Below are 11,041 nucleotides of genomic sequence, written 5' to 3'. Positions count from 1 at the left end.
ATGCTGCAAAACAAATAAAGGCAGGGATATAGCATTAACACTGGCTTCCTTTTAAAAATACCTATCAAACCCAAGTGAAATTAAATGAAAAGTAAATGTTGTGACTAAAACTATCCAAGTTTCTTCAAACAGTCAATGTACAGTAGTGGCTGTGGACAAGACGGATCTCCTGTAGCTGTTGGTACCACAGCCAATCTGAGAAGTCTCTGACTGAAGACATTCTGTTAAAGGACAGTGTCATAAAGGTGGTCCATTATGTCCAGCACTGCAACGAGGCTCTAGAACAGCCCCTATTTTTATTCTTTTTTTTTTTTTTTACTCAATAATTCGTTAGTATGGTGCAATTATTTAAACATGCAATATTATGTTCAAAGTTTTGCTACTTGTTGAGCAAGGTCAGATTGAAGGTTTTCAAGTGGCCAAGATCAATTTTATTGATTTTAAATTAATTTTTAATTTCCTGCTGAATTGTTTTGGTCCTGCTGTTACTAATCTGCATTCCTTCTGGTAGTGGAAATAACCTACTTTTTTTTTGTGTGTTTCTAAGTGAAAAATGTGAGATTAGAGTTAGCAAAGCTGTGCAACAGTGCCCTCTAAACAGGATCGATTGTTTGAGTTTGTTATGCAAACATTACGAGAACTGTGTAGAACGAATAAATGCAGAGATGGACGGATTGGTAGACTGACAGATTAGATGTTAGATGATTAACACCGGTATCAAATCCAGTCATTTACAGCCCGTGGGTTAATTTAGAAACAACTAAATGTACGGATGCGCAGAGTTGGATGTAATGGTGTGGGAGATATTATTCCACGGAAAACATCCGTGACGTACAATCATGTGCAGAGACAGTGAGCCATCTAGTGGACACAATAAAGCATCGAAAAACCCTTCAAGCGAATGATTTTTCTACAGCAATCATTTAAAATTCCTATTTTTCCAATTCACAGGGAAAAACAACTAAAAGGCTCCTATATTTTTAGACATTTTAATGTATGGAATCTTGTTTAATTCATGGAGTCCAACAAAACCACTATAGTTATTTTTTTTCGCTTCTAAATAAAAATTAATAAATTCAGGAAATTATTGAAACATAATTTTTTAGATCTCTCTAAAAAAGAGTTTCATATACAAATAAACAGATTGTTAAGGGGATGAGTGTGGCACATTTGAAGCGGCACAATGTAATATGCAATACATTTACTGCTATTTTAAACAAACATCACTGTTAGTGTTGTATTCCACAGATAAAGGCGTTCCTCCGTAACAAATACTTTATTAACAAAACGTAACGTAAAAGGTTCAAATGACAGATAACATCTGACTTTTGTCATCTATGGCAATCTGGAGGTATGTGCCATTTTATTGGCGATTAATGAAAGTAAGTTTATTCTTGAGCAGAGAAACTAATATTATTTTGGGTTCAAATGCTTATTATAAAACACAACTGGAACACCACTTCCAGGTCTCAACAACAATATGAATAATATACTTGGTTAGGATATAAAATTCTGTGTTTGAAGCAATTACTTGTGAGGATGTATTCAGACTACTAAAACACATATAATGTACTTTGGCAGACATACAGTACTTGCTGTGCTTGATGTCAAAGTAAAATTTCACATCACCCAAAATATTGTGTGAAATTGAAGGCAACCATAAGTAACATTGGAACAAAAGTTGCTTCTCCATCCATCATGTATATATGTGTGTATCATCTGTTTGCACTTGACTGACATTAACACACTTTAAGCTCTTAAGTTTTAAGTCCTTATGAAAAAATGTGGAAAAGCCCATCCCAGTCTTCTTCAACAGGATCGCTGCTGTCTTCCTCATGTGGTTTAATGCTGGCACATTTATCTTGCTCATCTATAGGTTCTAGTCAGAAGTCTTTGTCCTCAAAGGAGGAAATGACCACAACCTCCCGACTCTTGAAATCCCACACTGCTGTCAGATGGAAGGCCATATTGGAGAAGACGACAAGGTACTCAAACAGCGCAAAAAAGGTGTAACCTGTAAATAACACAGATATCACACACGCATGTGTTGGTCAGCATTTTATAGTGTTTATAACACAGATACACTACTTGACAAAAATATCCATCACTATTTTTGTCTCATTACAAGTTGTGTCAGCGTTTTAAAATATTAAACATAACACAAGGTAAAACTTACTTCCTGATTCACAGTACATGTTGTGTTTCCAGTAAAAGAATCCAGCAAAAGCACAGAAGCAAACATTGAGGAGTAAGAAGCGAACCTTCCAGAGATGAGACTTGGCATCCTTTAAGGAAGAAATAACATCACAAACAAGGCTCAAATACTGCAATTAAAATGGATAGCTTTAATTGCATTGTGGTGTTTTATATTTAGTATTCTTTACCTCGGGACTTAATGAATACTTCTTAATTGATCTCCACAAACGGCAGGTTATCAGCATGTAGATAAGTGAACTCACAATGAAGAGGACGAAACCTTCCTTATGCACAACTGTACAGGGAGGAAAGAGAAAACGTGTTCAGAAACAGGCAGCAAAAATATTCCACATGACGACTCAGTAGCAAAATAATTGCTAAATTAGTAAAGAAATGTATGAACCACAAGGCAGACTCCACCATCAAAAGAAAAAACTGGATGCATGTCTTATGGTATTTTATAACTGGATCACTCACAGTATGTCTCATTAGATGACACATATGTAAGAAGCAGCAGGCCCAGGTTCTCAAAAATGGAAAAGGTCAAGTTCAAGCAGCTGAGTGCGCTCTCGGAGGACCTGGCAGCAAAGCGGGACTTGTAAAACCTGAAGTAGGTAAAGGCCACCAGAAGCCTCGGAGCAGAGTGCAGTCCGATGCAGAACCGCCAGATGTGGCACTCAGGACTGAGGCTGATAGAGGCACTGATGGATGGCAGGTAGTTGGGAACCTAAAGACAAAGAAGGAGGAATGTATTCTATTTTTGAAAAACCAACAACCTTCTATATAAGTGAAAATGTTTTAATGTGGGAAGAACCCATTCTAGGTACTTTTTTAATGTAAACTCTCTGCTTCTCTCTGTGTTTTGATCAAATGTAAGGTTGAGATTTCTGCTGGCAAACAATACAGGTGGGTTAATGTAATAGTAACCCATTACTTTTGGGTTACTATTACACCCAATAGTAACTGAACACTGTTAAGTTCAGTAGAGGATTTGTGATGTCATGATTTGTGTAAAATGTAACAGAAAGTTGTTTGATGTTTCGGTTGATTAAATAACTAACTAACTAAATAAATACAACAAAAAACATGGTATTCTTTATGAATAAATGTACTGAAATGAAAAAGTTTAAATTAAAAAATATTTAAGAAGTATTGAAGCAACTGAAAAAAACCTGTTTATATTAAGATACCTTTGACCTTGAGACAAAAGGGCAAAGGTTATTTTCTTTCCACAAAAGAAAATGATTTCTTATTACCATTAGTAGTAATGGTAATAATAATGGTTTCTTGGTAATAAGAAACAATTTCTAATAAAATAACCATTTCCAGAAAGCTGTTGGAAGATAACAGATTACCTGGCAATGTGTACCAGTAGCATCTTCAAAGTGAAAGAGAGAGGATATAGAGACGCAAGTGATGAGTCCTAACAGTGGCAGGCACACAGTAACAACAATACAAGTGGCGAATGATATCCTGATGACCAGGGGCCTCTCATAGCCCAAAATGTTTGAGCCTTGGATCATTTTACCCTGCAAGCGGAGAAACATAAAAAAAATAATAATCACACCGTCACAAAAGTGGCAACATATTTCTATTCACAGAAAATTATGCATGCATGATACATATTTACTGTTATAATAATTAGTAGTGCATGCCATGCCCGGCTAGGATTTGAGTCATGGAGTGGTCATCTTTATTCTGATAAATTCATTCACGTATGATTTGTTTCTAAAAGGATGCACTCTGTAAAACCCTTACCTCCACCCAGCTCACTGCTGCCCAGCAGGCGCTGCAGTTACAACCGGCTCAACAATAACAATGTCAGTGTGCGAAGGAGCTGCAAATCTCTGATCCCATCGAGCCAGGAAGAAGAGACTGGGACGTCATCTAGCCATCTTCAATTTCTAAACGTTCATCTTTATAATTTTATCCAGATGTTCCTAACAGATGATGGTAGGCCTAAGGATGCTGCTGTCATCCTTGCGTGGAAGAGAGCGGGAGGAAAAACATGAGTGGGAGGAGAATGGCAGTTTCCGGAAGAGACTGCGAGATGTGTCAAAATAATAGAAACCGTTTTGATAATAAACGAAAACAGGTCACAGCAACTGGCCAAAGGTATGCAACATAATGAAATAAAAATACTGCGTCAGCAGCGCTTTGTTGCTGGACGCTCTCCGCGGTGCTGAAAAACAACAATCAAATGACCGATTTCTTTGGTCCTTCATCAGTTCGCTCTTGGTTTGTGTGACGGCTTGTTTAAGTGTTTTACGCTGTGCAGTATGAGTTTCAGATTTTTTTTCTTTTTAAAAGCCCTTATAAATCCAATGCTCGCATTGGAGCCCGCGCCTCCGGAAGACTGCGTCATGTAATGGCATGCGTGCATAGGATATACTTGTGTAGTTATCACAACTGACAATCTGCATAAGCCGAATATTTGCGCTGAAGAGGGGAGGCAGACAGTACACACGCTACTACAGGAATAAGCGGCTTTATTATTATTATTATTATTATTATTAAGGAAACTAGTTTAGCACCGAACAAATCAAAGAGTCCTTGGCCGCAGATACTTTGCTTTGGAAAATGCTACGTTGGAGAAGTCCGACTTTACTTCATTCATTTCTATTCTTTAGTGCCATGACAAGTAAGTTTCTGTTTTTTATTTTTTATTTTAGTTTTTATAGAATATAAATATTCTTTATTGTCGTACATTGGACAAGAAAGGAGAAGATTTCTGTGCAACAGCTGCAAAGTGACAGGCAATAACAGCAAATAGAGTCACAGAAAAAAAAAAAATATAATTATTATTTTTTTCTATAAGAATATATGTATTTATATAAGGTAAAATACCATAAATTAAAATATCGTTGAATAGTTTTTTTTTTCATTTCAGTATTTCAGTTTACAAAATAAATCTCGTGTTGCATTCAACAGAGTGAAATATTTCAAGCACTCATTGGGGTCTGCCACAGCAATGCAAGGTACCTGCTTGATCTCATGATATAACCATGGTACCATGGCGACATAATTAGCCGACAAAAATACCCCAAAGAACTTCATAGAAATAAAGCCAAGTCTTGAAATATCATGAAAACCCAATGATTTTTTGGATTTTCTGTCATCATAGTTTCAGCTGGAGACACCATTTAAATTCCCTTTTGTAAATATGTCCATGTCGGGTTAAGATAAGATGGTATATTAATAATCTTACAGTTTTTCCACAAGTTGCCTTTAAGTGCCCCAAAGTTTATTGGAACTTTTAGATTTCATAGTGTAACTGAGTGTAGCTGCTCATGAACTAGGGCTGTGGTTTTCAAGCCTATTCTGCTTAAGATAATTCCTGTGTCTCCCACTGTCAAAAAACAATCAATTATACTTTGGAAATGACAAAGAGTCGCAATAATCGATTGGAACCAGGACAAAATGTCTGATTCTCCCAGAATCGTTCAAATTTTTTATTTCAGTTTCCTATATAGTTGATTCCTTCTGTGGCTTACCTTTAGCATCCCTCATAAGAATAAACAAAAAGCTGTAGAACTGCTGAATTGTTGTTTTCTGCCTTTTTAATATCATGTGATATACATTTATTCTCATATCCCCTCCTCTTATCCTCAAGCCTTTTTCAGAGTTCTCAAACGTGTGACCTGTTCATAAGAGATTGTGCTGCAATAATCCCACAGACAGTCTGTCCAGCTGAGGGGCTTTATTTAAACTGTGATTTAGGGTTGACATCTGGACTGCACAAATCCATTTCTGCAGCCAAAGCTGTAACTTTTCATCCATTGTTGCTGCTGCAGATACACCTTGTCCTATTAAATTCATTTTCAAATGTCTTAAAATTTCCGTTTAACATAAAGTCAAATTTTCATAAACTCTTTTTTAGACACTTACAGAAAGGGATTGTAGTCTATCATTCACTTTACATCCTCCCCGCCCATCTGTCAGGCAATCACATTTTCTGTCACGTTTCTCTTCCTGTCCACTCTAACGTGCGTGGATGTCAATGCCCTGAAATGCAAAGAAACACATTGTTTAATCTCCCTTTGTGCAAATGTCTGTCCTTTACGTTTTCAAATAAAGAAAAATCAACAGAACATATAATTATTTACTTACTGCAAAATTCTACTAAAAAAATTCTAATGCAAACTTTTCATTTCTGTCCAAGTATGTGAGGGTGCATATGCCAAATATGCCCAAAAGCTCCTGACAGACCTAATGACCAACTACACAAGTGCTCTGAGGCCTGTGGAGGACACAAATAACATCCTGAATGTGACTCTGCAGGTTACACTCTCACAAATCATCGACATGGTAAAACACAAGAGCACAAACATTACGGATGCATTTCAACTCAACTTTTCCCTGTTTGAAAGGATTATATAACATAATTCTGCAATGAGTTTTGAAAGCAAGAATTTGGACAAATTTTATTTAATCCACACAGATTTGTGCGTACAGGTTTGTATGGTAACATGAAAAAGACATTTGCTATCTTACAAATTTTAAAAACAGATAGAAAACAGATTCAAGCTGTGTACATTATACACAGCTTTAATAATGTGTATCAGTAATAGAACCTGGATTTAAGGTTGAATTATTTTATAGCTAGGAGTCAGGTGAGAATAAAAGAAATTAGCTGTTTGGTCACTGTGGCAAGGATAATGTTGGTTGGAAGAGCCAACCAATTGAAATTAATCTCACCATTTAGTTTTTTAAATATTTAACCGGAGCACCAAATACTGTTATTCATTTATAATTTTGCAGTAACGTTTTATGTGTCATACCTTTTAATGCCCGGTTTCTTTTGTTACAGGATGAGCGAAATCAAATTTTGACTGCTTATTTGTGGATAAGGCTAGTCTGGTTTGATGCGCACCTCAGATGGAATAAAGATGAATACGATGGACTCGACACCATCTGTATTCCTGGTAGTTATGTATGGAGACCTGATATAGTCCTTTATAACAGGTAGGTTGGACAGGTGTTGATAGTTCAGTTACTTGTAAATTTGGTGAACACATCCTGCCAAAATTGGCAATAAACATAAAAATAAACAAATGGCCCGATGAAGTAAATTATGTGCCAAATGTTGCATCCAAAAAATAAAGAACTTTCCCAACTTATTTGATTATACATTTTTTCATAAATTAATATTTCTTTGTTATTTTTAACAGTGTTAATTTACTGTTCTAATTTTCCAATTTATTTCCAATCTTACTCTTATGGGTTTATTAGTTATTTTTTATTTCACCATTTATTTCTTTTCTTTTTTCATATTTTGCATTTATTTAATTATTTTTTAGTTACTGTCACATTTTATGTTATTGTTAATTTTTTCACAACAGTTTTCATATTTTAAATTTATTTTGTATCTGTTTATTTAATATCACTTCAACAACATCATACAGTGATTTACTGGTTATTGCTGGCAGCATGTATAAATTGAAGAAAATAAAAATGCTTTAGGTAATAAAACATGAGGAAAACTTTTCTCTTCTTGTGCATTTTAAGTAAATCAATGTATTTATTGGGTATTTTGTAAATTTCTTCTTTTAATTTTAATTAAGTCATTTTTGGTCCTCAGTAGTTCATAACATATTAGTAAAAAAAAAAAAAAAACTCAAAAACATTACACTGACTGACCAGATGTTGGCAAAAACAATAACTGAGAAATTCTAAATTGCAGAAACACTTAAAAAGTTAACACTCTTACAGATCAAGTCTTTTCTTCTGGAATGGCTGTGAACAATATTGCCTACTTGTTGAGTTAAGCTAACTGTTTTTCCAGCGCAGACAACCATTTTACCGGCCCGATGGATACCAACGTGGTGATCCGGCACGACGGCCAGATGATGTGGGATTCCCCTGCCATCACAAAGAGCTCATGCAAAGTGGATGTGTCCTTTTTCCCCTTCGATGGTCAGCAGTGCAGGTTCACTTACGGCTCCTGGACCTACAATGGAAACCAGCTGGACATCCTGAACGCCATGGAGAGCGCCGACCTGGCTGACCTGGTGGAAAATGTGGAGTGGGAAGTTCTCGGCATGCCGGCAAAGAAGAATATTGTTCAATATGGATGCTGTGCAGACCCATACCCAGACGTGACTTACACGCTGCAGCTAAAGAGAAGAGCTTCCTTTTACGTTTTCAACCTTCTCATACCGTGTGTGATGATCTCTTTTCTGGCTCCACTGGGTTTCTACCTGCCTGCTGATTCTGGGGAAAAGGTTTCTTTGGGTGTCACTGTGATGCTGGCACTCACCGTCTTCCAGCTGCTGGTTGCAGAAATTATGCCACCTTCTGAGAATGTGCCACTAATTGGTGAGGAAAATAATGTATGTTCAAATCCCACTTTACATAATTGCAACATACAGACACATAGCACAAATGTTTATTTTTCTTGCCTTTTTAACCACTGCAGGAAAATATTACATTGCAACGATGACAATGATCACAACCTCCACTGCCCTGACCATCTTTATCATGAACATTCACCACTGCGGCCCAGATGCCAAGCCCGTTCCCAAGTGGGCTAAGAAAGTCATTCTGCAGTACATGGCCCAGATGTGTTTTGTCTATGAAGTTGGGGAGAACTGCATGTCGGCAGAGTCAGACAGACAGGAACCTGCACTTGTAAGCAACACCAGCTGCCCCATGAACGGGCAGGTGTGTCCAGGAAGAGAGGACGACTGCATCATCAAAAGTGGTCAGGAAATGGTTGGATCTGTCATCACAGAGGAGAGAGAAGAAATGGATCAAATCCTAAGTCCACTAGGATCAGTAAGGAGGAATCCTACAAACAGCACTTGGAGGAATGGCATCTTCTTGGACTGTGGGGAGTCAGGGGATCCGGTGAGATGCAGAAAGGGAGGCGTGAGTGATGTGGAGAGAAAAGATGACGGGATTTCCTGTAACACTCATCCTAACGATGGGCCACTGCTGCATAACATTGAATACATCGCCAACTGTTACAGAGATCAGAGGGCCACACAGAAACGAACAGGGGAGTGGAAGAAAGTAGCCAAAGTTTTAGATCGCTTTTTCATGTGGATGTTTTTTATAATGGTGTTTTTCATGAGCCTCCTTATCATGGGCAAAGCTGTTTAATCAGCACTACTTTTATTTGATTGTAAAATTCTTTTGAAGCCTCGATTCCAAACGGTAAAATGAGATCTTTAAGAAAGATGTGTAGCATATTTATATTCGCAGCCCATAAAAGGCTAATTTTGTTAGCAAATCAAGAACAAAAGGTGTATACTATATTTGTTTTTAACTCGGGTAAATTTTCTTCTTGTTCTTAAGTAATGAAATACCGAGCTCTTTTTATAAATTATATAGAGAAATTTTTCTATGTGACATAAGAAAGTGGTGTCTGACATTATGGCAGTGTCTTCAAAAAGTATTCATACACCTTACATTTTTAGAGTTTTTTTTTGTCATATACAACTGTCATGTTTGGTGTTTAGAAGAGACTAAAATGCAACAGGATGGAGACAGATGTATGATAAAAATGAATTTAATTATGAACAGAAAAACTTACATTACATGAGTCCTCTATCTTAAGAAACAGAGGTGTCAGGGTGACAGGAGCAGGAAGTGTAAATATAACAGAAATTGAAATGAAGAACAAAGAAAACCAATGAGCTTATATACAATGGTGGAGATGACAAATCAAGGAGACCTAATTAGAGGCAAACTGAGCTGAGAGAACGGGTAGACACAGGTGAACCAGGTGATAGATATGACATAGAGCAAACTGGCAGGTGAAACACACCTCAAACACACCTGAATAAAATGAAAGAGTCATTAGCAGGCCTCTGCAGAGCTGAATGGCAAACGGATGAGTAAATTGACCTATTCGATTCAGGTGTGTCAGAGTAGAGATGCATCTATTAGATGATTGTATTGCATGGTTTTTCCCAGCTGTCACTGTCCCATTAATGTCCATCAATGAATACAAGGTTCATTGATGGACATTAATGGATAAAAATGACTCATGGAAATAGATATCAGCACCATGTTTAACTGATTTTCCCTTTGTTTTTGTTTTTAAATAATCATAAGAGGTTACAGTCATGGGATAGGCAGTGTACAATTTCCATGTTTTAAGTTTTTGAAGTTGAGAAGCTCAAAGAACATAATAATTTGAGCGTCTGTGCATACCATTTTCCCCATGATATGTTTAGTAAATCTGATATTTACTGACATGTTTGCTCTTGCAAACAAAGATCAAAGGACATAATGATTTATTAAGTGTAGGATTGTTTTTCATAATATATAATAAGAACCAAAAAACAACTAAAAATGTATCTGGTAAGTTTAAATAATTAAAGTCATTAGTGACTTCAGATTAACACAATGTTGTCAATGAATAACAACAATAAGGGAAATTATGTTACAGTTTAAAAGAACATTTTTTGCATCTTCTGTATGTGACTTGAAAATAAAAATAATGAAGTTTATTGTTGTGATAATAAATAAAAGAACATGCACAATACATCTGAAAACCTTGTCATTTCACTACTCTACAAACTATCTGCTGATTTCAGATGTAAAAGCAGAAGGCATAAGTAATAAGCAATGTGTCAGAAATTATTCATTAAGCTGTTGCTATTGTTGCAGAACATTCAAATTTAACTGACAACTCACTCAAAATTATGTTCCTGAGGTTTGATAAAGGAAACGTTTCTTGCTGTTCCTCATATATTTTAACTAGATATGGAGTTCGTCTTTTAAAACAGTTCTTTTTTAGAGGTCATTAAATCTCACATTTAACTAGAAATCTTTAGCCACAGTAGTACTCCACAGCCGACTGCTCATACAATCAAAATCCGCTTAGTAGAATAAA

At 36.4% G+C, this 11,041-nt stretch overlaps 2 protein-coding genes across 2 annotated transcripts; one reads left to right on the top strand and one right to left on the bottom strand.

The window, feature by feature from the left end:
• Positions 1-1,260: 1,260 nt before the first annotated feature.
• On the bottom strand, positions 1,261-4,544 carry LOC114161325 (post-GPI attachment to proteins factor 2-like). Its single transcript, XM_028044543.1, has 6 exons — positions 3,955-4,544; positions 3,552-3,725; positions 2,674-2,923; positions 2,385-2,491; positions 2,177-2,285; positions 1,261-2,014 (listed from the first exon to the last, which is right to left on the bottom strand). The coding sequence occupies exons 2-6, from the start codon at positions 3,717-3,719 to the stop codon at positions 1,884-1,886; spliced, it is 765 nt and encodes a 254-aa protein (XP_027900344.1). The 5' UTR covers positions 3,720-3,725; positions 3,955-4,544; the 3' UTR covers positions 1,261-1,883.
• Positions 4,545-4,713: 169 nt separating this feature from the next.
• Positions 4,714-10,238, top strand: chrna10a (cholinergic receptor, nicotinic, alpha 10a). Its single transcript, XM_028044544.1, has 5 exons — positions 4,714-4,837; positions 6,359-6,504; positions 7,007-7,161; positions 7,982-8,514; positions 8,615-10,238. Exons 1-5 carry the CDS (start codon positions 4,777-4,779, stop codon positions 9,298-9,300), a joined length of 1,581 nt encoding a protein of 526 aa, XP_027900345.1. The 5' UTR covers positions 4,714-4,776; the 3' UTR covers positions 9,301-10,238.
• The last annotated feature ends 803 nt before the right edge of the window (positions 10,239-11,041 follow it).

Source organism: Xiphophorus couchianus, chromosome 18 (genome assembly GCF_001444195.1).
Source record: "Xiphophorus couchianus chromosome 18, X_couchianus-1.0, whole genome shotgun sequence".
In the NCBI taxonomy this organism is placed as follows: domain Eukaryota; kingdom Metazoa; phylum Chordata; class Actinopteri; order Cyprinodontiformes; family Poeciliidae; genus Xiphophorus; species Xiphophorus couchianus.
Note: the sequence above shows the minus strand (reverse complement) of the source record. Positions and strands in the feature narration are given on the sequence as shown.

Bases quoted from the DNA above. Each gene is read 5' to 3' on its own strand.
- chrna10a (XM_028044544.1), top strand. From the start codon at position 4,777: ATGCTACGTTGGAGAAGTCCGACTTTACTTCATTCATTTCTATTCTTT. The intron at 7,162-7,981 runs GTAGGTTGGACA...CTGTTTTTCCAG, and splicing joins GATATAGTCCTTTATAACAG to CGCAGACAACCATTTTACCG. The intron at 8,515-8,614 runs GTGAGGAAAATA...TAACCACTGCAG, and splicing joins TGAGAATGTGCCACTAATTG to GAAAATATTACATTGCAACG.
- LOC114161325 (XM_028044543.1), bottom strand. From the start codon at position 3,719: ATGATCCAAGGCTCAAACATTTTGGGCTATGAGAGGCCCCTGGTCATC. The intron at 2,492-2,673 runs GTGAGTGATCCA...CTCCCTGTACAG, and splicing joins GTCATCTAATGAGACATACT to TTGTGCATAAGGAAGGTTTC. The intron at 2,286-2,384 runs GTAAAGAATACT...TCTTCCTTAAAG, and splicing joins AGTATTCATTAAGTCCCGAG to GATGCCAAGTCTCATCTCTG.